Genomic DNA, 26,798 nt, shown 5'->3' with positions numbered 1-26,798 from the left:
AGGGATTGAACCCATGCTCCCTGCATTCTCAGGTGAACTCTCAACCTCTGGACCACCAGGGAAGTTCCCTTAGGATTGTTTTGGCTATTTGGGGTCTTGTTTCCAAATAAGTTTTAAAATGACTGGTTCTAGCCCTCTGAAAATTGCCATTGGTAATTTGATAGGGATTGCATTGAATCTATAGTTTGCCTTGGGTAGTATGGTCGTTTTAACAGTATTGATTCTTCCAGTCTAAGAGCTCAGTATTGTTTTTGTATGTTTGAGTTTTATAAAAACAGATTCATATCATATATATTCTCTTGCAACTTTTTTCTTCACGTAACATTGTTTTAAAGATTCATCTATATTGTTTCATGTCACTGTATTTCACCTTCACATTCAATGTGTAAAGATATGATACATATGATAAATATCCCTTTATCCACCCTACTTATCAAGGCCATTGTATGACTTCTCTTTTTTAAAAAAATTAAACTTCTTATTCATATCTTCTCGTGCCCATATGAAAGAGTTTCTGCAAATAGGATTGTCCAGTCGTGGAATCAAGTTAAATCTTCAGCTTGACTGGAGAGTATCAAACTAGTTTCCCAAGTATTTTTTGTACATTGCATTGTATGTAAGACCTGATGGTCTCTATCCCGTGACTTAGTGTGAAAATTGAAAAATTTTTGTCTTGTCTAGGGAGTGCAAGGTTTCTGTCTCCTCGTGGGCTTAATTTGCATTTCCTTCATTGCTAATGAAGTTGAGTCTCTTTATGTTTCATATACTTATTGATCATTTCTACTTTTTTCTTAAATATCTTTTGGGTTGTTTGTATTTTCCTTATTAATTTTAAGATTTTTGGGGTATACTTTGGATCTAATTTTTTATCAGTTACATGTGTTGCTGGTATCTTCTTCCAGTCTGAATTTTTTTTTTTTTACTATTATGGGATCTTTTAGTTACAGAAGTTTGTAATTTTAATTGTATTCAGTTTTGTCAGTCCTTCTTTTCAGTTGTACTTCTTATACTTTAAACTTATGTCTTTGTTATTTGTTCTTTAGTCTATCTGGAATGGATTTTTGTGTGTAGAGTGAAGTAAGGAAAGGAGTTTCATTTGTTTTTGAAATGAATAACTGATTTTCCTAGCATCATTTATTTGTAGTCTTTAATTTCCTTACAGATCTAAAATGCTAAATGCTAAAATGTTTTTACCATAGAACAGATTTTAATATATGTGTTGTTTATTTCTGGACTTTTTGTTCTCTTCATTGATAAGTTTATCTATACATTAATTAGTTCATTTGCCTTCATTTTCAGGACTATCTGTCTGCTCTAGAGTCTTAGCTTTTCCACATTAATTTTAGAGTTAGCCTCCATTTTCATTAAAAACCTGGGGATTTTGATTAGAGTTGCATTGGAATTGTAGATCAATTTGGGGAAAACTAGTAATCTTAAAATAGTCTTCTCATTCATGAGTGTTTTCTTCATTTATTTAGGTTTTCTTTGATGTCTTTCAGTAAAGATTTGTAATTTTCTCCATGAAAGCCTTGCACCTCTTTTGTTAGGCTTACTGCTTAGTATGATAGGGGTTTATTTTGGTAGATATTTGTAATATAAATATTAATAAGAAAAACCTCAAACCTATATAAAAATTAGCTTCCATGTTTTAATTACACAACTTTGGCTATCATCAATAGAAGTTAATCTGGTTTTATCTATGTCCTCTTCAACTCTTTTCCTACTCCCCCCATTCCACAAATTCAGTTGTTTAAATAAATCCAAACCATCAAATCATTTCAGCATTTCAAATAATCAAATCACATTCTGTAAGTACTTAAAAATGTGTCTCTAAAAGATACAATTTTTAAAAATCATAACATCATTTTCACATAAAATTTTTAAAGAGTAATTGCTTAATGTCATTAAGCATCAATATCATCACTCATCAAATTTGAGTATTATGTATTCAGATTTCCCTGATTTCTTTATATTGTTGTTTAAAGTAGGGTTATTCAAATAGAATCCAAACATGTTTCACATATTGCATTCAGTTGATGTCTCTTAAGTTCCTTTTGATCCGTATGTATTCTGTGTGTGTGTGTCTGTCTTTGGAAAAACTGGACCTTTTGGTTTGCTTCTGCCCCTCTCAGTGTGAGTCACCTTTGCCTGGACCCTCGACAGAAGGTCTTCCTGCCTTTTATCCAGGGACTTAAGGGTTTCTTCTCATGCAAGAGGAAGTCCAGGGAAATAGGAGAGTTTTGCTGCTTGTTGCAACAAACAGGTCGTTCTCAGGTCTCCTTCGTCCTTCCAGTCTTTCCTGAGCACTCGTGGAATGAGCTTCTAAGTGTGGATCCTCTCGTGTCTGGATCTCTGAAGAATTCTCCGCTTTTGTGATCGCTCACACTTGGCATTTTAGCAGCCCTTAAAATTTTAGCTGATTTCTTCTTTATGGCACACCTCCGCTCTGTCGTGCTTCCCGTCTCTCCTTGGAGAGGCTTGACACCTTTGCAGTTTAGTTCCCCTGCTTGCCTTACAACTTACCTCTTTGTTAGAATCAAGAAATTTTATGATTTTGTGGATGATTCATCTTTTTAAAAAAAGATTATCAGGGTGGGAAGGATGTTGTCTTATGGCTTTCTACATTCCAGGTGGAAGCAGAACTTCCAAAATCTCTGAAGCTTTCTGCTTCCCCTCCAAGGTGTAGTCTCCAACCTGATTTTTATGGTGTTTGTATCTTGCCTTTTCATTTTGCCTACTAGTTATCCTTCCTAAACAATATAGCTGATTATTGTGCTGGGTTTTGAACCCTATATAGAGTCACATCACATATATTCTTTTGGGTTTGGCTTCTTTCACTCAATATTATATTTTTAAGATTTAGCCATGATTTTGTGGCCAGTTACTTTTTTGTCCATTTTCAGTGCTCTGTAGTATTCTGTTATTTGAATATACTGCAGTTTGTCTAACTAAATAGTATTTATATGGTGTCCAGTTTTTAACTGATACAAATAGTGCTGCTTTGAACATCTTGTATATGTACCATGATGCACATAAAGACATTTCTGTAGGGTAGTGATTCTCAAGGGTACCCTTCCCCTACCAGCAACAGTGGTGTTCCTAGGAACTTGTTAGAAATGAAAATTCTTGGGCTCTACCGTAGACTTATGGAATCAGATACCAGAGGGGTATGGCCAGCAATTTGTGTTTTAATAATCCCTCAGTGTGATTACATGCAGGTTAAAGTTTGAGAACCATGGCTATAGAGGATGTACTTATGAGAGGAACTTTGGGGCCTAGGGATGGGCAGAAAACTACAAACTGATTGTTAGTGGTTATACCAGTTCACATTTTTACCAGTGATGCAGGAAGGTTCAAATGGCACCCATCATTGGTGCTGTCAGAATTTTTAACATTAAGTCTTCTCCGCTGATCTTTTGTGGGTTTCAGTAGTCTTTATTTATAAAGTTAAAAATTAGGTCAGTAGAAACTTAGTCTGGGAGTGGCTGGTTAAATGTCTTTGAATGCAGGGATTATGTCATTGTCTTCGCTCGTATTCTCAACATCAAGCATAGTGATAAGCACATATATAAGAATGTGTTTATCATGTTGAATTTTTAAAATGTGTTTTTCCCAGTATTAAGCAGTTTTTCCATCAGTTTTTTTAAACAAAGTTTAATAGAGTCCTAAAATTTAGTAAATAAGCTAGTGATGCATTTTGAAAGTTCACCATATACTTTTTTTTTCTTTAGCTTTTATCTCTTCTTTTTGAAGATTTGTTCAAAAAATTTAATTCTGAAATGAAGAAGATTGCAGATCAGGTGATTCCTAAGCAAAGAGCAGCCCAGTTTGACGTTGTGAAACACATGCGCCAGGACCAGATTACCAATGGCATGGTGAATGCCATTTCAACCGTAAGTCTCTGATCCCTCGGGTGGAGTTTTGTAACTTACTTATACATCTGTTCAGTGGGAAATTTAAAGTATTTGGAGAATGTAGGTGGGAAAAAAAAAAAAATATATATATATATATATATATATGTATTTATTTGAGGATGCTACAAGTCACAAATTTTCTTCTTTGAAATAGTCTGCAGTTGAAATCAATAGAAATTTTGCTGCCATATGACTGTATTGCCAAATTATAGTTCCTGTTACAATTTACTGAGGCAATAAGGAAATAGATACACTCTTCCATAGAGGAAAAAATCTTTTAGTTTAACCCTTAATAACCGTTCTTTCAATGGATACTTTCCCCCATTTTTTTCTGTGATAAAGCTGACATATTGCAAGTAGGTTTACTAATGACAACTTTTGTCTGAAGCAGTGTAAAATGTTTCCCTGCATTGTCGGTTCATAGTCCTCAAAGGGCGCTCAGCTGCTCTCATGTGAGCAGTGAATTCAGGCCTCGGCAGCTGCTGTGCAGGCAGGGCCTCTGGCTGTCCATCACGGGTTATCAGATAGGTTTGTGCTCCCTTTCTTAAAGCGTAACATCTATAGGTCTATCTGATAAAGTCTGGTTCACGTTTTGTATGCCAGACATAAAATTAGTTTTATGGATGGGATTTGGTGCCAACAAAAGAAGAGTGTATCTGCAGCTGACTTGCCACCCTGTCTGACCTGAGAAATGTGCAGCAGGCCTGTGTGAGCAGCCCCCACCATGACGGCTCCATCCAGACTGGAGGGGGCCCGGCCCCCGTGCCTCTCTGGGCCCGTCACATTCGTGGGGCCCAAACTTGTCTGGACGTAGATTCCTGGATATTTGAAAAGAAGCCTCCAAAGAGCACTTGAACACACTTCTGTTAGAGTGACTTTTCCTCGCTTTCTGACGCTCTATTTTCAGGTCAGAATAGCTGTTTTGAGTAGTTGTATTGCCCCCCAAATGACACCTTGTTAACTCTGGGAGCAGACTGCTTGTTAGGAAAATCAGCATTGAGCCTTGTTGTGGGTGAACCCCAGTCTGTAGGCAACTAGAGAAAGATGGGTTCAGTTGTTGAGACTTCCCCTTCCAGTGCAGGGGTGTGGGTTCAATTCCTGGTCAGGAACCTAAGATCCCATGTGTCTAGTGGCCAAAAAACTAGAAATAGAACAGAAGCAATACTGTAGCAAATTCAATAAGACCTTAAAGGTGGTCCACATAAAAAAACCTTAAAAGCTGTGAGTGTCACCATATGTAGAGTATTTTAACAAGTAAATTTTCTCAGAGGAGCAGTTTTAGACCCTGTGTCTGTCTCTCCTCTCTCCCCTTTTTAAAAAAAGAATATTGGAACAAATTATCTTGCTGGATGTCTTAACTTTATCCCCATCTACTTATTTGCCAGCAGCTGCTTAGTTCTGTACCGAATGTTTATTGATCTTCCTTGCTCTTTTTGGTCATAAGTCAGTTTACGAGGTTCATTCTCATCCAAAGCATAAAAGGAGTTAACTGAATAAGCAATATGAGGAGGAGTTAACTTGTGAGACACGTGTTTGCTATTTCTCTGTAACGCATTGTTTCTTCCTAGGTTTTAGCTTTTTTCCACTCTATCAAAAGTTTTTGAAGTGATAGACCTTCACTGTAATAGTGACTAAACTTTAGTTTGTGAGGAGCTCCTCTGAAGTCACATATTTAAATTCAAACAGATGAGTTTTTCTACTGTGAAGGATTTTAATCTGGGATCTGGGAATCCTCCCCTGAAATTGAATTAAAAATTTGTGTCTGTGGTCCTGTGTGTATTTTTCTCAAGAGAATAGTCATAGCTTTCATCAGATTATCAAAAGGAAAATGAAGAAACACTATTTAGCAGGTATAATTTTCTTCCCTTTTGAATCAGAAATATTGAATCAATCATTTTTTGACATTTTATTTTCTACTTTGTTTTTCCTTTGCATACTATTTTCTGTTAATTCAGTTTACCATGAGTTGACAATTTGATTACTAACCTTAATCTTTAAATTATCCTTGAGAATATTTAATGTGTACAATTAATGCTTCTATAAAATAATATATTTAATGTATTTCAGTACTTCTAATGCATTTGAAGTAAAGTAAATTTAAGGCTTAAGATTTATTTCATATAAATCTATTTTAACATTGACATGATAACCAAAGAAGATATATTTATTAATGTGAATATGTGCAATTTTTAGCCTTGATTATTCATTTTCCCTGATAACTGCTATTAGAGTCTGTGTCTGTCTCTCCTCTCTTTTTTTTTTTTTCTGTTGCTTTATTTTTCTCTAATTAAAACTAATTTTGGAAGGCATCCAGATAATGGCACATTCCAACATGAAATTATCTCTTTGTGCTTCAGGCTCGTTTTACCTTAAATATGTGTAGAAACTGGTAGTATTCTATTAGTTAGCTTATTGCTTCCAGTGAAAATCTCTGGTTGAACTGGCTTGTTCAGAATGTAATTAGTTCTTTAGAAAATACCTGCTCTGATGTGATAATGTCGATCCACTGGAGCATTCCAAGGTGGTTGCTAGATATAGGTAATAGTCATTAACCCCAGTGAGTAACTTGGCTAGATTTTAATTGTGATGTTTTGACTTCTGACTATGTATCATGACTCTTGATTTCACAAACAAGCAGTTCCTGTGCAGAGCCTCTCAGAACGACTGCAGGGCGTCAGGCAGCACGAGTGGTCCCGGGTGGTCTCATGCCCCTCCTCTCTCTCCAGGGCAACTGGTCTCTAAAGAGATTTAAAATGGACCGCCAGGGCGTGACTCAGGTGCTGTCTCGCTTGTCGTATATATCCGCCTTGGGCATGATGACGAGAATCTCTTCCCAGTTCGAAAAAACAAGAAAAGTGAGTGGTCCTCGATCCCTCCAGCCGTCCCAGTGGGGCATGCTGTGCCCTTCAGACACGCCTGAAGGAGAGGTAAGGGCCCTGATGGTCTCCGCTGTGTCACAGGTGACGGCTGTTCTGCCCCTGCCCCGTTCCCCCAGCCTGTATCCGCTCTGGGCTCAACCATTTATCTTCCAGAGGAGTGTTGATGCAGCATATGAGAACATCAGTGTCACTCCCAAGCAGTACCTCCAGAGGCCTTTGATTTACTATTAATAGCTCACCTAAAGAGGGATTCCCTGGTGGCCCAGAGGTAAAGAATCCGCCTGCAATACGAGAGACCTGGGTTCATTCCTTGGGTTAGTAAGGTGTCCCGGAGATGGGGATGGCCACCCACTGTAGTATTCTTGCCTAGAGAATTCCATGGACAGAGAAGCCTGCCAGGGTACAGTCCAGTGGTTGCAAAAGACTCAGACGCAACTGAGTAACACTTTTACTTTCTTTTCTCACCTAAAGAGACATATGGGCCAAATTTTCTTGCTTGTTTTATTTTATCCCAAGAGTCAAACCACTCAATGAATAGGGGATAAGAATAGGAAGGAAAATTGGGAGACTCATCACCTTTGCTCACGAGAAGCTCTTTTTAAACAACTCCTTATTTTCCTTGACTCTTCTTAGAGGACATCAAAGTCACAACTGCAGCCAACCAGTAGAATACAGTCCAAGACTTAAAGCGGATTCCCGCCACTTATAGAGGAAACATAAGCAGCTACCTAAACACTAAACCAAGGAGTTTAAAGTGGTTTCCGTCACGACACCACCTACTTCCTGTGTAGTGGCTCTTTCTCCTTGGTGTTAGCTGTCATTGGTTTCACTTGATCTTATTCCTTCTAGCTTGTAAACTTCTGGTGGAAGGAACCATGTTAGGTTCACCGTTGTATCCCAGGCTCCTTAGTCCAGAACCTCATTCTGAGTAGAGGTCCCATAAATATGTGCTGAATGAATAAATTAGTTAATTAGGACAAGTAAAAGATGTATGTTTCAAAATAGGAATTTGTTATGACTTGGGAGAGGTAAAAAATAGAAGTCCATACAGGGCGATAATTTTTAGAAATTATCATTTTTCTCCTAATTTATTTTAAACCATATAGAAATTCATGCTAAAATTGTGCTGCTTGTCATATTTGCCTAGTTTATACATCTTGAGCTTTGGAACACCAAGTTTCCCAGAGCTGGCTTCAGCTAATCTCAGTAAAGAAACTTTTGTGTATCACTACAGAAGATGGTTTTTAAGAATTAAAGATGTAATCTTTACATATCACATGTGTCTCAAGTGGCTTTTTTTTTTCTTAATTTGTTGTATTAAGTCCTTGTTTATATTTGCTTTAAATTTTTTTCTTTGGTTGCATAGAAGTTTAAAAGAATTTTTTTTTTCATTTCCTTTTTACTTTGGAGTAATCTTAGACATACAAAAAAAATTCCAAAAATAGCGCAGAGAGTTTCCATGATCGTTCACCTAGATTCCCTAAATGTGATGTCTTATGTAACTGTAGTACATAATTATATTTATCCACCTCATGAAATTAGCATTGGTAACAGTATTGTAATCTCTAGACCTTAATCAGATTTGGCCAGTTGTCCTGCCATGTTTCTTCTGATCCCAAGATTGCACTTTCAGTTGTCAAGCTTCCTTAGTCTCTTAATCTGGAGCAGTTTGTTCAGTCTTTCTTTATTTTTTAAGACCAAGAAGCTTATAGAGTACTGGCCAGTTACTTTGCAGACTATCTCTTATTTCAGGCCAGAAGTTTTATGTTCATGTATTCATAATTATCAGTGTTTTCCTTTACTCTTTTACACAATATCATCTTAATGACTATGATATACTATTGTTGGGAAATGACAATTTAAGTAAATCAGTTTCTTTGGGGAGGGGACATTTATAATGCCATCATCATTTCCAGTTCAAATAGTACTGAGCATTTCTGTGGCTAAATCTATGTTTACATCCTCGCTTGTGACTTTAGTGTCACTTCCTCTGAAATAAAGGGTAGGTGTATCCTTCAGGTGGAGAAGGCAATGGCAACCCACTCCAGTACTTTTGCCTGGAAACTCCCATGGATGGAGGAGCCTGGTAGGCTGCGGTCCATGGGGTCGCTAAGAGTCGGACATGACTGAGCGACTTCACTTTCACACATTGGAGAAGGAAATGGCACTCCACTCCAGTGTTCTTGCCTGGAGAATCCCAGGGACGGTGGAGCCTGGTGGGCCGCCGTCTGTGGGGCCGCACAGAGTCGGACACAGCTGACGCGACTTAGCAGCAGCAGCAGCATCCTTCAGGCTTTGTATGAACCTCCAAGTGTCCCCTGTGAGGCCGCACTGCCGTGCCTTGCTGCCAGCAGAATGGTGAGCTATATTCAGACACAGACCGTGTTTTGTGTTGTTCATGTTCATTCTTAGACATGACTATCTTTTGTTTTTTAGGCATGTGGTTTGGTTAAAAACTTGGCCCTTATGACACACATCACGACAGACATGGAAGATGGACCCATTGTCAAATTAGCCAGTAACTTGGGAGTAGAAGATGTGAACTTACTGTGTGGGGAAGAGCTCTCTTACCCAAATGTGTTTCTCGTCTTCCTCAATGGTGAGTCTGCTGGGGAGGCATGTGGATCCTAAACAATCTGTGGGGGAAGGGGAAGGAATTGACTGTGTATTTAAAGCACAAATATACTTTTAATTCTGCAGTCAGATTCTCTGCCACTGAGCTCTACTCCCTGAATATACCTTAGTTCTGGACCCAGGTTGACCTTAGCTGAAAGGTAGAAAAAATGGTAACAAACACTTATTCTGTTGACCAGATCACCCAGGTTCTGAGATGATGTGGCTGTCAGAGCAAAAGGTAAAGGTGCCCTGTGGCAGCTGCCATTGTATCCGCAGCGGAACGAGCTTCAGCACGATATCCTTAAGTTCAAGTTAAATATGTGAGGCCTTCTGCCGAAATAATCAGGTCAGCCCTTAGAGTGAGATGACTTGTCTTCAGCCACTGAGTGAGCGAGTGTCAGCAGGCTCTGCAGGAGGGCCCGTTCCTCCCGCTCCAGCTCCGCCTGCTGCTCTCTCACACCCCTCCCCATCCCCTCAGGTCCTCCAGAGACGCTGCAGGTGTGGCTTGGTGGCTGGGCGTCTGTCCCCTCCCTGGGGTGCTGCCCGTGCTCGTCCTCACCTCAGCCCCCACATCTTCTCCCCCTCCTTCCCGCTCTGGGGAGGCTTCACTGTCTGCTGTGAAGGCTGGTGGGAAGGAAACGGGGCCGTTCAGTGCCTGCCTGGTCAGTGCATCCCGGCAGCTCACGCTGAGTGTGACCTTGCCCCGCAGGTTCACCCAGCGCCTCCTGGGAGCCCACGTCTGTCTGCTGCCTCTCTCAGATAATGATGGCAGTAGCAGCTTCCTGACAGCAGTCGCTCAGTGCTGTGTAGGTGCTCTATAGGAGATCAGCCCATTTAACCCTCACGTCAGCACAGTAGAGGTGACAGAGCCAGGGTTCAGCTCCAGGGCTCTGGAGCCCGAGTTCACGGGCCTGCGCTTAGTGCTGACAGGGGAGACAGACTGACTTCCCCAGCGCGTGGTAGGCCAGCTCTGGATTTGAGTTCCCGGGATGCCCTTGACCCCTCCACCCCTCCACTCTGTTGTGCCTTCCAGGCTTGCAGACTGGCTGCAGGCTCAGTAACGGTATTTCCAAATGACTGCTCACTGCTGGTGATTGTTTTTATTGAGCAGATATTTTAAATCCATTAGATGTATTTTTTATTTCAATCTTGAACATTCTTACTTCTTTCTGCTTAGGTAACATCCTGGGTGTCATTCGAGATCACAAGAAGCTGGTGAATACATTTCGACTGATGCGAAGAGCAGGCTATATCAATGAGTTTGTTTCCATCTCAACAAATCTGACAGATCGATGTGTCTATATTTCCTCTGATGGAGGAAGACTGTGCAGGTAGGTGTGGCTGGAAACAGTTAAGATCTCTTTATTTACTTTTGAAAGAAATGGACTTGTTTTGATTTTAGAAGTTGCTTTAAACTCTTTCATTGTTAAGATAAATTTAATTCAGTTAGCAAACACCTCATGAATATGCATCTTGGCTACTGGGGATTCAGAGATTAATGGGAGTCAGTCTCTGCCCTCAGAGAACTCAGTCTGCTGGGAAAGGCAGAAATAATTAGTAATAACAACCAACTATGTGAGTAGTAAGTGCCAGCCATTATGTATTATCTTAATAGATGCTCTGTCTATAAGGCTTTAACCACATTCAACCCTATGAGGTTGGATTATTATTTTCATTTAACAAATGAGATACTGGGATTTGGTGAGACTAAGTAAATTACCCAAAGCCAGATAGTGGTGGAGTCTTTTTTTACTGGAAAGTTCTTAGAATTCATTTGACTCCAGTAATCCTGATTTTACCCACTCTATTCTGATGCTCTGATCTGAGCTTTAAAGGATGCATACAGACTTCCCTGGTGGTCCAGTGGCTTTCTCTGAGCTCGCAGTGCAGGGGGCCCAGGTTTGATCCCTGGTCAGGGACTAGATCCTGCATGCTGCAACTAGGACCCAGTGCAGCCAAATAAATAAACTAAAAATAAACATTTTAAAAAAACTAAGTAAAATAAACAAAAGCCCAAATCCTTTGGGGAAACAAAGTGGGGGGGGGGGGGGGGGGAGGGGAGGGTGTTGAGTACTGTTGCTTTGAAGGATAGAGGAGGGAAGGGAAGAAGGCTAAGGAATGCAAGAAAGAAGACATGGCAGCCCAGAGAGATGACACCACATTCGACCCTTAGAGGAGCGGGTGCCTTGTGTTCGCTCAGTGGTGTTTAGGGCCTGCTTTGTTCGGCTGTGTCAGAGGCGGGGACACAGAGACTAGTATGACGTGGTGTCTGGTGCTTTGGGGTATGCAGGGACCTCCGCTGCGGATGCTCCTTGTTTCCCAGGCCTGCACTCGATTCACCAGGGTCTCTTGGGGGCCTCATGGTGTGAGGGCATGAGTCGGTGAGCTCGCAGTGGTTGGGGAGGTGGCAGGAGCTGGCAAGTCTGACAGCTGGGAACGTGGACTGCCTTTGCCCCTGCCTGTCCAGCCTCCCTTTCTCCTTCCGGTCGCTCTCCTTGTTTTCTTCAGGCTTTCGCTTCCCCACTGGCAGTCTTCTTGGGTTGGTCAGTCAGGTGCTCTCTCTTGCTCAGCCAAAGACCAGGCATATGACCCGCGCCAGGCCAGTCAGGCTCTCTTCAGAGAGCTTGAATCCCAAGGAGAATAACTGAGAGCAAGACGTGGTCAGAACAGATTCATCCGGACAGCAGTGCATGCAAGAGACTGCCCACTCCCCCTGTCTTTCGGGATCTTTGGTGCTTTGGCTCTTAGCTCCTTTTCTTTCTGAGGCTGAGCCTTGTACCTTTTTCTTTCATTCTTTTCTAGTAAGTTTTGAGCCTTTTAGTAAATTCCTTAAAATTTTCTTCTTCTCCTTTTTAGTAAACTTCGTCTTTGCTTAAATTAGCCAGCGTTGGTTCCTATTCTCTGTGATCAAAAAGCCCTAATTGAAGCTTATACCCATGTTTGAATCCTAATATTCCACTTATTGACTATATTGACTATGTGACTCTTGAGTGTATTACTTAAGTCTCTGGGCCTTGATTTTCCTCATAAGTAAAAATGTAAATAACAGTGCCTTCCTAGGATTGATACAAGGTGTGGTAAGTGCCTTGCAGGATGCCAGGCAAGCACGGGGTACTTACTTATAGCCACTAACATGGTCCAGTTAAGGGTGGGGAAAACACTGACATTTTCTCAATTACTCTTTTTTAAGACATTTCACTACACCCAATATAATATGGCAAAGCCTAAAAAGATAACTAATTCTTTTTTAGAAGTGATTTTATAATGAGCCCACAGAGATCTGGCAGGAAGAATTAGTAGAATTTGTGGAATGAAGTGAAAGGTGACTGAGGTGGCTAAGTGCAGTCCCTTCCCTCGCCTGTCCCCGCTCTGTCAGCTCCTCTCAGCCTCCTGTCCTGAGCTAAACTGCAGGCCCCCTGGGGAGGGCAGGGCTCCTGCTTCCCTGGTGGGAGGAGAGGCCAGGACTTCAAGGTAGCGTGGAGCCAGTTGCAGCACCTTGTTTCCCCCTTTTGTAATCGTGCAGCTCCTCCTCTCTGCTGTCTGCAGGTGCGCGTCAGCCCCGCAGGTCGGCGGGCCTGAGTGCCCGAGCGCATGCCGGCCTCTCGCTCCTCTGCGAGAACCGCTTGTCCACATAGCAACAGCCCTTGACCTTCCGAGCCGCGCGCAGTCCTTTGTGTCCGCGTTTCCTCGCGGAGGCGGAGCCCTCAGAGGCAGGTTCCCACTGACAGTTACAGGTTAATCTGTCAGAATGTGTGGACCGAGGCGCTCTGCCTCACTTAAACCCGTGACATCACCAGACATCACAGAGTGAGAAGGCGTTATTCTCTGCCGCTCACACCCACTGTTTGGTTGTATGTAGCTTTAGGTACCCTGCTCGAGTCGTCCGCTAGTGTTACCCTGAGCCAAAAGCAGTGCAGGCCGCTGACGGTCATCAGACCTTCGCTGAAAACGCCACTGTTTTTCTCAGTGACTGTTCTCTCTGACTGCTGACCTCTCCATATTCCCAGTATGAAATCAGAAGACATTTTTGGTATGATGGATGCATTTACAAAAACATATGATATTTAAGTTGTTAAAGTTTTTGGTTTTTTTTTTTTTTTTGCTAGATTTTATCGAGTATTATTTCACGTTGCTTTCTCATTCAGCACCAAATACTTCCAAAGATACTTGGACGAAATAGCTGTGTGTGTGAACACGTGCCTGTGCCTGGGCTGGTGTATGTGAAAGAGAAAATAGGCCCCTGCGCTCTCACACTTGTAAAAAATACCTCGTGTCCTCAAACAATCCAGAAACATGTCTGTAACTTCCCTCACTTCTCTACAGTGGATCTATTGATTTTATTCTTCTGTTGAACTATTGCTGTAAAGCTGTTTTTTTCTCTTCCAGACCCTATATAATTGTAAAGAAACAGAAACCTGCAGTCACAAATAAGCATATGGAAGAGCTGGCTCAGGGGTACCGGTGAGTAGCCAAAAGCAGAGCTCCTCAGTCTCCTTAAGGCTCATTTATATGATCTAAGGGAAGTAATGGTGTTTGAGCTGAGCATTTATAAAAAGCATATTTTCGTTTTTAGTCTCTTAATTCCTCTCTACCAAATATAACCACCTGTTAAAAACCTTTTCTCTATGTGAGCTTGCTTGGACATGATAAAAATGTTTATCAGTTTAGATAATGCAGGTTATAGAATGATGGTGTAAATCAGCACAGATGAAGTGGTAGGAGAAAGTTATGTTGATGTAGATACTGGGTCTCTCATCATATGGGACTTTTTAAATCATAAAAGGTATTTTTAGAAACGGGACCAGATGAACAAGAATCACAGATTTTTCTAATATTTTGGTGAGTTTTGATAACTGTGGTCTAATAATAACATGTTTCAAGTATCCCAGTGTATTGATACTTTTTGGGAGAGAAGGATGCTTTGAGGCTAAGTGAAAGCACATATCTTCCACTATTGCATGTAAAATATGGCAGTAAAATGCTTTTTAAGTGTCCATTTCACCAATATTTTCTCAGGAATTTTGAAGATTTCTTACATGAGAGTCTGGTTGAATACTTAGATGTGAATGAAGAAAATGACTGTAACATCGCACTCTATGAACATACAATTAATAAGTAAGTAGGATCCATAACAGCCATAATTAAAACCTGTTCTGATGTTCGACACAGCCTCCTTTTTTCATTTCATCTTCAGTTCTGTTGTGTATTCTTAGTAGGAACTGTTAGGAGTATTCTGTTTTATAATGAAGCATAATCCATTGCTCATCCCAAGAGTATCACAGAACTGCTAACAAGTAATCTTTAGATTTAATTATCCTTCCTTTTCATTTTACACGTAGTGTGTGTTTCTTAAAAGGAATTGCTTCTCTTCTTCGATTACTGACAAAAATTGAACTAACAAATCAGGCTATGTAATGGTGTTTTTATCTCTCAGGGTTGATTTTGTCAGTGGATATCTGAATTCCTGTTGTCAGTGCAGAAATTCCCTATGTTGTTTTGCTGTAAAGATATCTGTAAATCTATGTGTAATATTGACATGAAATGTTAATGTGTCCACAGTGTTTCTTCTAGAACAATGATATTTTTAGAAATATCTGTGTTCTATTTGAAATACGTTAAAAGACATTTACATCATTTGCTGTCTGATGCTTGTGGCTAAGGTACCACTTTGGGCTTTTCTGATAGCTCAGTCTGTAAAGAATCTGCCTTCAATACAGAAGACCAGGGTTTGATTCCTGGGTCAGGAAGATCCCCTGGAGAAGGAAATGGCAGTCCACTCCAGTATTCTTGCCTGAGAAAATACCATGAACAGAGGAGCCTGGCAGGCTACAGTCCATGGGATTGCAAGAGTTGGACGTGACTTAGAAACTATACCACCAACGTACCAGTTACCTAAAATGAGAATTTTTGCAGTTATATTGTTAAATGGTTAATACTGCCACCTGATAACTATTTATGTCTTCAATCAGGAAAGCACTTTTCTGTTTTCTGCTTCCGGATGAAATGTACCATTTTATTTTTGTCTTACTGTAATTTAGTAAATAATGCTTTTCAGTCAGTTTTTCATTCTTAAATGTGTGAATCTCTCAAAGTACGATTTTTATACCCCTCATTTCAAGATTGACTGAGTGTAAAGGAGAACTGTTAAATGATGGAGGTGGTTTAGTCACTAAGCCATGTCTGACTCTTGAGATCCCACAGACTATATCCCGCCAGGCTCCTCTGTCCATGAGGTTTTCCAGGCAAGAATACTGGAGTAGGTTGCCATTTCCTTTTCCAGGGGAATCTTCCTAACCCAGGGATCAAACCCACGTCTCCTACATGGATAGGCAGGTTCTTTACCCCTGAGCCTCCAGGAAAGCCTCCATCATCGTTACTCAGGCCCAAGACCTCAGTTTCAGCTTTGCCTCCTCTTCTGCCCTGCACCCACATCTAATCCCTTGACACACCATGTGGACTTTCCAAGTATACTTGGAATTCGAGCTCTCCTTCACATGGCAGGCCGCTGCCGTTGCTTGTCTGGACCCTTGCAAAAGGCTTCTGACGAGGTTTGCACCTGTTCTTACATAGTCTGTTCTTCAAGGATCAGAATGCTCTCGTCCCTGCTCTTCTCAGCCCTGTCCCCCACCCCTGACCCCCCCACCACCTCCAGTGGCTCCCCCTCTCCCTCTGCGGTCCCTGCAGAGGCCTTCACGTTCCTGCCCGGAACCTGTGCCGCCGCGTCATCTCCTCCTTCACTCTGCTTTGACCATGCCTGCCTCGCCTTCACGTTCTGCCCGGAACCTGTGCCACCGCGTCGTCTCCTCCCTCATTCTGCTTTGACCACGCCGGCCTCGCCTTCACGTTCCTGCCCGGAACCTGTGCCGCCGCGTCGTCTCCTCCCTCATTCTGCTTTGACCACGCCGGCCTCGCCTTCACGTTCCTGCCCGGAACCTGTGCCGCCGCGTCGTCTCCTCCCTCATTCTGCTTTGACCACGCCGGCCTCGCCTTCACGTTCCTGCCCCAAGCCCTCTGCCCGGACTGCTCTCACCTACCTGCATGGCTCACTCCTTCACATTCTCCACGTCTTCACGCAGCACCACCTTCTCAGCGAGTTTTCCTGACCACCCTATTTAAAGTCGAAACCCTTCCTCTGTCCACCCCTGTTCACAACTTTATTTTTCTATTGCTTAAATCTTAAAATCTGTAAAATGCACATTTTATTGATGCATCTTTGTGTCATCTATCTCCCTCCAGTAGAAGCTTCATGAAGGCAGGGATTTTGTCTGTTTTGTTTACTGCTGCAAGTTCAGTCACTCAGTCGTGTCCGACTCTTTGTGACCCCGTGGACTGCAGCATGCCAGGCCTCCCTGTCTATTACCAACTCCCAGAGTTTACTCAAACTCATGTCCATCAAGTTGGTGATACCATCCAACCGTCTTATCCTCTGTTGTCCCCTTCTCCTCCTGCCTTCAATCTTTCCCAGCATCGGGATCTTTTCAAATGAGTCAGTTCTTCACATCAGGTGGCCAGAGTATTGGAGTTTCAACTTCAGCATCAGTCCTTCCAATGAATATTCAGGACAGGTCTCCTTTAGGATGGACTGGTTGGATCTCCTTGCAGTCCAAGGGACTCTCAAGAGTCTTCTCCAACACCACAGTTCAAAAGCATTAATTCTTCGGTGCTCAGCTTTTTTTATAGTCCAACTCTCACATCCATCCATGACTACTGGAAAAACCATAGCTTTGACTAGACGGACCTTTGTCGGCAAATAGCTCTGCTTTTTAATAAGCTCTCTAGGTTGATCATAACTTTTCTTCCAAGGAGCAAGTGTCTTTTAATTTCATGACTGCAGTCACCATCTGCAGTGATTTTGGAGCCCCCCAAAATAAACTCTGTCACTGTTTCCACTGTTTCCCCATCTTTTTGCCATGAAGTGATGGGACCAGATGCCATGATCTTAGTTTTCTGAATGTTGACCTTTAAGCCAACTTTTTCACTCTCCTCTTTCACTTTCATCAAGAGGCTCTTTAGTTCTTCTTCCCTTTCTGCCATAAGGGTGGTGTCATCTTCATATCTGAGGTTATTGATATTTCTCCCGGCAATCTTGATTCCAGCTTATGCTTCCTCCAGCCCAGCGTTTCTCATGATGTACTCTGCATATGAGTTAAATAAGCAGGGTGACAATATACAGCCTTGATGTACTCCTTTCCTGATTTGGAACCAGTCTGTTGTTCCAGGTCCAGTTCTAACTGTTGCTTCTTGACCTGCATACAGGTTTCTCAGGAGGCAGGTAGGTCAGGTGGTCCGGTATTCCCATCTCTTGAAGAATTTTCACAGTTTATTGTGATCCACACAATCAAAGGCTTTGGTGTAGTTAATAAAGCAGTAGATGTTTTTCTGGAACTCTCTTGCTTTTTTGATGATCCAACGGATGTTGACAATTTGATCTCTGGTTCCTCTGCCTTTTCTAAATACAGCTTGAACATCTGGAAGTTCATGGTTCACATACTGTTGAATCCTGACTTGGAGAATTTTGAGCATTACTTTGCTAGTGTGTGAGATGAGTGCAATTTTGTGCAGTAGTTTCATCATTCTTTGGCATTGCCTTTCTTTGGGATTGGAATAAAAACGGACCTTTTCCAGTCCTGGAGCCACTGCTGAGTTTTCCAAATTTGCTGGCATATTGAGTGCAGCACTTTCACAGCATCATCATTTAGGATTTGAAGTATAGCTCAACTGGAATTCCATCACCTCCACTAGCTTTGTTCATAGTGATGCTTCCTAAGGCCCACTTGACTTTGCATTCCAGGGTGTCTGGCTCTAGGTGAGTGATCACAGCATCATGATTATCTGGGTTGTTCTTGAAGATCTTTTTTGTATAGTTCTTCTGTGTATTCCTGCCACCTCTTTTTAATATCTTCTGCTTCTGTTAGGTCCATACCATTTCTGTCCTTTATTGTGCCCATCTTTGCATGAAAAATTCCCTTGGTATCTCTAATTTTCTTGAAGAGATCTCTAATCTTTCCCATTCTGTTGTTTTCCTTTATTTCTTTGCATCGATCCCCGAGGAAGGCTTTCTTATCTCTCCTTGCTATTCTTTGAAACTCTGCATTCAAATGGGTATATTTTTCTTTTCTCCTTTGCCTTTGGCTTCTCTTCTTTTCATAGCTGTTTGTAAGGCCTCCTCAGACAACCATTTTGCCTTTTTGCATTTCTTTTTCTTGGGGATGGTCTTGATCACTGCCTCCTGTACAATGTCACAAACCTCCCTCTGCAAAGGAAAATAATTATCAGTATCACCAAGTTATCCCATACATCAAATTAATTTTACTTTAAAAATAAGAAAAAAAGTGATAGTAATTCATACTTAGGATATTTATTAAAATGTAGAAGTACATAAAGTAATTCCCCATCCCACAAAACTCCACCCTCCAGAAGTAGCCAGTGCTAATGGTGTAATATGTACTCTTCTAGATTTTTTTAGGTAAATGCAAACATACATGCATGGTTACAATTATTTTCAGCTTCTTGATTTTTTCACTCAACGTTATTAACATTATCATCCTGGATAGAGTGTATGTGTATATATTTATACATATAAATACTTTATTTTAATTGCTTTTGATTATGTTGTCTGTACATAAATACCTTATTTAATTTGTTCCACTATTGATGACTATTTAGGCTATTTCTAACTTTTTCCACTATTGCAAAGCAACAGGTCAGTTATTCTTAATTTGAGCTAAATTTAAGGCACTTATGCATGGTGAACAGGAAGTTTCCTATTTCCTGTTTAGGATAGAAGCTTATAGTAGTTATAATTTTGCATAATATTGAATGATAAGATGTTACACAAAAACCCAAGTAACTTTTTGGCCAATCCTATAAAATTCCTTCCTGTTTTGTAAAATTCAAATCCAGACTTTCATAAAGTTTGGACTTTCAAATAATCTTATATATGTTCTTGTCATGACAAAAGAGGAAACTTAGATCTTTACCTTCTTCATTTTCAGCTTATCCCAATTTTTACATCAGAAAAAATAAAGTTTTTTGGATTGGTCAAATTGGCCATCATATTAAACATAAACAGAGCAGTACCTTTAAACAAACTGTTTCTTTCTTGGTTATAAAATGTTTCTATAAGCTGTTTTTCTATCAAAAAAAACAGAAAGAAAGCAAAGCCTAGAGCTCTGCTGACAAAGACCTAAAGTGTCTGAGAGGGTTGGGGTTCTTCGAGGTTGTGGGGTCAGAACTGTAGTCTTCAAAACCAAAAACTGCATGGAAAGCATGCTCTCTAACCAAACAAGGGACAAAATTTAGTACACATTTTTTGAAAAATAAATAGATGGATAAGTGGGAGATCTTTGCCAGGTACATTGCAACTACTTCTCCATGATGTGTTGGGTTATCTTGGAAATCACTTCTCTTCAGAAGTACTGTAAACTGTTGAAATTATGATTAAGGTTGTGCTTCAGAAACACACAAGGAAGGGATAGAGGGTCATTGAAGACCACAGGACCTGGATGTGAGATGTTTCATCAAGACCTGAAAACAGTCTGGCTGCCCTTTCCCATTGAGGTGTCTCAGTTGCCTTATCATTTAACCAGAACTGAGTTTTATGCAAAATTATATTATGAAAGTAATCAAGATTCTAACATCTACTAGGCAAAGTCTTGCTTTTTGGCCAGTATCTAGAAGTGAGCTGTCTAGTAAAAATATTATGCAAGTCACCAGATAACTTTAAGTTTTCTCGTAGCCACATTAAAGAAGTAAAAAAGAAAGAGATGAAATTAATTTTAACAATTTTACTTAACCCAGTGTATCTGAAAGATTATCATATCAACATGTATTCATTATAAAATACTGAGAGACTTTACATTTTTTTCCTGCCAAGTCTTATCTGGTGTGTAGTTATACCATATCTCAATTTGGATGCTAAGTTTTCATTGGAAATACTTGATCTGATTTCATAACATTTACAACTGAAAAGTTAGGTTAATACATTTAAGTGATTACAAGCACAACTAGAAGATTTAAAATAACTGATTAAGAATTCAGCTTCTCAGCTACACTGTTCTAACTTTTCACATGCTCAACAGCCATGTTTAGCTGCTGGTTACAGTATTGATCCCCCGGTGGCTCAGATGGTAGAGAATCTGCCAGCAATGCAGGAGACCCAGGTTCAATCCCTGAGTCAGGAAGATCCCCTGGAGAAGGGCATGGTAGCCTACTCCAGTGTTCTTGCCTGGAGAATTCCACGAGCAGAGGAGCCTGGCGGGGGTACAGCCCATGCGCCACAAAGACTCGTAGACGACTGAGCAACTAACACTTCAGCTCTCACTTCAGGTCTTAGTAACTGTTCTTAAAGGTGATACACTCCTCTACGATGATAGTACAGCTTTTTCATTGATATAAGTTAGAAAAGTGGGAGAAAGCAGGCTACTCATCCACATAGATACATTTTTTAATTTTTAAAAAAACTTATTGAAGTATGTGTGTCAGTCACTCAGTTGTGTCCGACTGTTCGTGACGCCATGGACTGTAGCCCACCAGGCTCCTCTGTCCATGGAATTCGCCAGGCAAGAATACCAGAGCAGGTTGCCATTTTCTTCTCCAACTGAAGTATAGTTGATGTACAATGTTGTGCCATGTAGATATTTTTGATACTGCAATTCTATGTGCTTAATATAGTAATTTCTTAAAAAGTGTTAGTTATTATTATTAGTATGTGATAATGTTTTATTTTTTATATAGGCATTCTGTATTGTCTCCCTTCTCTTGTATTGCTTCATATAATAAAGTTGCACATTTTAGTTTCACTGAAAAAATAATTTGCTTTATTATATTTTATTTACGTATGGATTTTTTCCTATCAGCTTTACTAGCATCAAATTTTATTATGAGGTTTTGTTATATAAATTTATTATATGTTTTATATATAGATTTTTATATATATTTATGTAAACTTAAATTTTTTTGTCTCGATCCCTCTGGGGCCTAGTTAGTAATATTTTTTATACCCTTAAAGAGATATTTATTTTGTACTTGGTGCCTAAGACGTCTGATTTTTAATTACCTTGATAGAGATACCACCCACTTGGAGATTGAACCTTTTACTCTCCTCGGAGTCTGTGCTGGCCTGATCCCGTACCCTCATCACAACCAGTCCCCGAGAAACACATATCAGTGCGCCATGGGGAAGCAAGCCATGGGTAAGAATTCCTTCTTGAACTTGGTTGTAAATACTTGGATGAATACTTATGTCTTTATTCGTGTTTCACTAGTATTGCATGTTTGGCCGGGTCAGATGTTGCTGACACACCTGAGTGTTACCAAACCCAGGAGGCTGTGGAATTCCACAGTGATTGCAGGTTCCCCAGTCTTGTCTAAAGCCTAAATGAAAATGGAGAAAACCTCTCTGAGCTTGTTCCCTTGGCCGAACAAAAGGATACATAATAACTGTCACAGAATTACAAGGTAGTAAATATAAAGAGAAAAGCCCTATTTAAATGTAAGTTATTAACCAAGAGAGCTGGAAGAAAGAGCAGTGAAAACTCAGAAAGAGGAGAGTGGAAGGCAATAGGGATAAAGAGCTACAGTATAGATTAGAATGTACTTAGTTATTGTCTGGATGACAATCACTGAACCCGTAGTATCCACACAGTTGCTCCTGTAGCTCCTGAAACATTCAGTATGTGTCACACAGTTTCCTGAATTTGTGTTTCTTTCTTTCTACTTTTCTTTCCTTTCATTCATTCATTGATTATTTATCATCCATAGCATTTATTGAGCATCAACAATAAACCAGACAGGAGTACTGGAACCTGAAAATAGAGAGCTGACAGAGTCCTGCCCTCAATGAGTTCACAGTCTAGTAGGAGAGAATAGTAAATACACCGGGAATTAGATATAGTCTGATACACGCTGTGGCAAACTGATAGCTAGAGTCTAAGGGAGTAGGAGCAGAAAGAACACCTGAGATTAGAGAGTGGTTGTTTCTGGAGACTAGAACTGAACTGAGTCTTGAGGACTCTTGAGTATTTCTCACAGGTATGAGAATGTAAGCAAGCAGTGTGTGGGGAAGTCTTGGTATATACTTTGGTACAGCTGGTCTGTATCATGTTTGCTATATAGTATGGGCAGAGAGGCATGCTGGAGAGATGCCATATGTGGAGGAGTTTGGATTTTTGTCTTGAAGAGGATACAGAGGATACTGGCAAAAAAAAAAAGTAAGTTTTGCTTATAAGATTTTTTTTTTTTGAAATATTTTTTAAAACTCATTTAAATCCTATCAAGTTGAATAAATTTTCTTTTCATCTGTGTCTATGACATCAATATGACTTATCATCTCTGATTTAAAGTATGCTACAAGGAGGTTCATAAAGAAACCGTAAAAGGTTTTTGCGTTGCCTTTGGGTAACAACTGGAATGCAGTTAGCCTCTCAGTTACTGATAATTAGCTTGACAATTAAGGAATTCTGTTTCTCCTATGGATAAAGAGTATGCATGTCTTTTCGAGTTTTTATATTGCCCTTTGGTTGGCCACAAAGAAATAAGAAGCATGTTGTCCTGCTACCATTTACCTGAATGATGTAATGCCTGGACAGTTGAGAATAATTCCCAGTGGGAAAATCTAAACAGCAGCTCATCAATTTAGCGTTTCCCATTCATCCTCCACAGCAGTGTAGGCTGAGTTCCCGCTTGTGCTTCTGACTTGCTAACAAGTTGAAATATACAGTACTGAATCCTGTGTGTCCTGAAAGGGCTATCACTTCTATTGGGTTTACCAAACCATTTTGTTTCATGATGTGAATCCCAGCTGAAACAATACACCTTTTGTGTAGAACCTTCAGCAGAATTAACGGAAGACTAATCACTTCATCGCGAATGCCACTCTTTAGTGTGTTTGAAGATTGAAACAGAAAGGGCTGTATCTCTCACCACTTGGCAAATCTTTTTGTTTTTGTAAATAAGTGACTCGAACGGATGAAATAATATTTTTATTTTTGTAACTTCTCTTCCTACCAAAAAAGAAAAAAAAAAAAAAGCCTTTATTTTGTAGCCCTGCGTACCTAAAACGTTTGGCCAGTTACCACACACAGTTAAGCAGGATCAGTGTGTACAGAAAGCCAATTCAGTGTCTGTAGAGTTCTTTTGTAGTTTTCTGTGTGAAGGTTTTTTTTCTCGTTTTGTTTTGAGTGTCATTTGCAATTCATTGTCTGTGTTTTCTGAGGTTGGTGTATTCAGCTGCTCTGACCCTGGGTCCTGCACATTTAGCTCCTTGGATACAATCCTCTGACGTGACTGCTGACGCTAGGGAGACAAAAGCCGCTGAATATCTTAAGCAATAATAAAAAAAAAAAAAAGCTTTTGTTACTGTTTGTTATTATAAAACACCTGACTGGAAAGAAAAGCCATGAGATAAAAGTAATATTTAAAGTTGGCACATGAGAAGGCCACTTTGTTCTGTGGGCACTGAAATGCTGCGCAAGTATTGAGCGAGGTCTGTAGGAAAACTTGCTAAAGGAGAGAAGGCAGCAGACGGAGACCAGAGCAGAGATCCAGGTCTGAAGCAAACCCGGCTCCTTGAGTTGGACTTCTCGGAGTCATTTTAATTCCATGCTGTCTTGACTGCTAGTAAGTAAAATCACACTATCCCATTTTAGGTATCAGCCATTGCATAAGACTATATATAGCTCAGAGATTCTGTGTGGATTTTCTTTTTCTTTTTTTTGGATGAAAAATTATACAGCCACTTTTTGTGATTCCTTATATATCCTCCCAGTGTCTGTGTGGATTTTATAAGAAAATATTTTAGTTTCTCTTCATAGTCCATGTGGAAAGTGAAAGACAGAATCCCAGAATTAATTTGCTAAATACTCTAACCAACCTGAAAGTTGACTGTATGCCAATTACCACCAACCCCTCCCATTCACCAGTGAGAAAATAAAAGTCATTTTCTGTCGCTACGAAGGAGACCAAGACAGCACAGACGACAGAGGCTGGAGAGCCTTACCTTGTATATCGGACAGGGCTGACTCGAACGCAGCCTAGAACACCAGCAGAGGGTGTTTCTTAAATCTAAGGCTCTTTAAATTATTCGTGGAGTTCAGGGCTCCGCACAGCGTGTAACTGAGTTCCTGGGAGACCCCTGCCATGCCTGTGGCTCTGTTGTGACGTGGTGCAGAGCGCCAAGTCAGGTCGGCGTGTGGAGGTGGCAGGGTCTTCAGGTCACCCAGGGCTGCAAGTGAAGGCTGGCTGAGGGGGCCGCGTTGTCTGCTGCCCCCGGCACCCGACGCCAAGTTCGCATGAGTCACGCTTTCATATCCTGCCCATTTTATTAGTTGGCACGCCTCTAGTGGAACCCTTTCTCCCGTTTAAAAGGACCTTTTGGTCACTGTCAGCTCAATTAATGAATATGCATCACATCCCTCCTCCAGCCCCCGCTGCTTCTCACCGCCCCTTCCTCCTTCAGTTCCAAACTGCTTGGACTTTTTAAAAGTTGGGTATTAACGCAGCTTCTGTTTTGTTTTTTGTTTTTGACTGAGTCTGTTCCTAAGTGGGTAGTTCCTTCTCTTGTATCCCCCACTTTACAGTAGGATGGGGTGTACTAGAAATAGGCTAGAGGATTTCAAAATATTAGAAACACATAATGTACACATGAAAACTCATAAAATGTGGTTTCATTCTACATCTCCTCTCGTTTTCTGTTTGAATTTTTTTTTAATCCATTTGGGGATACAAAGTGAAAACATGTCTTGACCAAATTATCCATGGTAATTCTCTTTTAGAATTCTGTTGGTTAAAAAAGACATACTCATTGTAGCTACTGTAGGTGTAAGCCTGTGTGACAGTTCCTGAGACTAGAATGTTTATAATGAGGTACAGTTCCATATGTAGGGTTAGAGTTGGAGGTAGAGTGGGTAGTCTTGCAGGATGATGAGTATGTATTTTTACTGCTAATATTGTTAATATTAGTCATAATGAATGTTGCCACTCATTGAGTATCCAACTGATTTATGTACATTTCTTCATTTAACATATTAATAATAATAGTCCTGAGATATAATACATACCTCTTTGTTTCTGACAAGGAAACTGAATTCCAGTTTGGTTGAGTAACTGTTAAGAGATTACTTTATGTCTTCTATACAGTGATCTTTGTAAAACTTACTAAAATTTTTCTGAACTGAAGCTAACTTTCCTCACTTTTCTGGTTCACCATGGATCATGATGAAGGTAGACTGTGAATTATAAACTCCCTTGAGGACAGGGACTATGTCTGCTATTTATCACTGTATCTCTGGGGCCTAGCCAGGTGCCAGTTTAATAGGTACTTAATAAATGTCTCAACAACAAATGAATCTCTGAGCACATTAAAATTGTTAAGAAATCACATGCAGATTTTTAAAACAATCTTTGAAATGAAGAACTATGTTGGAGGACTTTACAACCCAATACTTAGACTTACCATAAAGCCGTAATAAGGAAGACAGCGTGATATTGACATAAGGGTAGGCAAGTAGATCGGTGGAACAGAATCCAGAAACAGAGCCACACTTTTATGAGTAGTTGATTTTCGATGACTATACTAGGGCAATTGAGAGGAAAGGAAAATCTTTTCAATAAAATAAAATGTCCGAGTATCTATATAGAAAAAAATGAATGTCAGCTCCTACCACATACCATATAAAAAGTTAATACAAAATGAATCACACCCCTAAATGTAAGAGCTGAAACTATAAAACTTATAGAAGGAAACTTAAGCAAAAATCTTTGTGACCTCAAATGATGTAAGAGTTCTTAGAACACATAAAGAACAAACTATAAGAAATGAAAATTTTAGCAAACTGGACTTTCTTAAGTTATACTTCTTCTCTTTGAAGGATGCTGTTACGACTATGAAAGACAGGGACTTCCCTGGTGGTCCCATGGTTAAGACTTACCGCTTCCACTGCAGGGAGCATGGGTTCAATCCCTGGTTGAGAATGAAGATCCTGCATGCTGCTGCTAAGTGTGACCAAAAAATATATGTATATATGAAAGACAGCTTTAAGCCACAAAATGGAAGGAAGTATTTTCAGTATATCTGATAGAGGATTTGTGTCCAGAATACATACAAAGAACTCTTGGATAATAAGACAACTCAGTTAGAAGATGGGGGCCAGGGGAAAACTCAGAAATTTCACAAAGAATAATAGGAATAAGCAATACACTCATGAAAATATGTTCAATGTTATTAGTCATCAGGTAAATGTAAATTTCTGTAAGATGTGACTGCACACTCATTAGAACAACTCAGATGAAAAAGATTTGACATTTGTGGAGCAGCCAAAATGCTCACACACTGCTGGTGAAAATGTAAAACAGTAAAATCACTTTGGAAAATGCTAAAATTATTCTATAA

General features: G+C 40.3%; 1 protein-coding gene across 1 annotated transcript in view; it reads left to right on the top strand.

Annotated features, from left to right (window-relative positions):
* Positions 1–26,798, top strand: part of POLR3B (RNA polymerase III subunit B) — a 109,763-nt gene that overhangs the window by 41,068 nt on the left and 41,897 nt on the right. The window contains exons 13-19 of the mRNA XM_070454011.1: positions 3,732–3,893; positions 6,641–6,841; positions 9,230–9,392; positions 10,587–10,740; positions 13,796–13,870; positions 14,426–14,524; positions 21,476–21,603. Of these exons, the coding sequence (XP_070310112.1) occupies positions 3,732–3,893; positions 6,641–6,841; positions 9,230–9,392; positions 10,587–10,740; positions 13,796–13,870; positions 14,426–14,524; positions 21,476–21,603 (982 nt within the window). The remainder of the gene's footprint in view (positions 1–3,731; positions 3,894–6,640; positions 6,842–9,229; positions 9,393–10,586; positions 10,741–13,795; positions 13,871–14,425; positions 14,525–21,475; positions 21,604–26,798) is intronic.

This window comes from Odocoileus virginianus, chromosome 23, assembly GCF_023699985.2.
Source record: "Odocoileus virginianus isolate 20LAN1187 ecotype Illinois chromosome 23, Ovbor_1.2, whole genome shotgun sequence".
Taxonomy (NCBI): domain Eukaryota; kingdom Metazoa; phylum Chordata; class Mammalia; order Artiodactyla; family Cervidae; genus Odocoileus; species Odocoileus virginianus.
The sequence above is the reverse complement of the archived record's forward strand: the minus strand, read 5'-3'. Positions and strand labels throughout refer to the sequence as shown.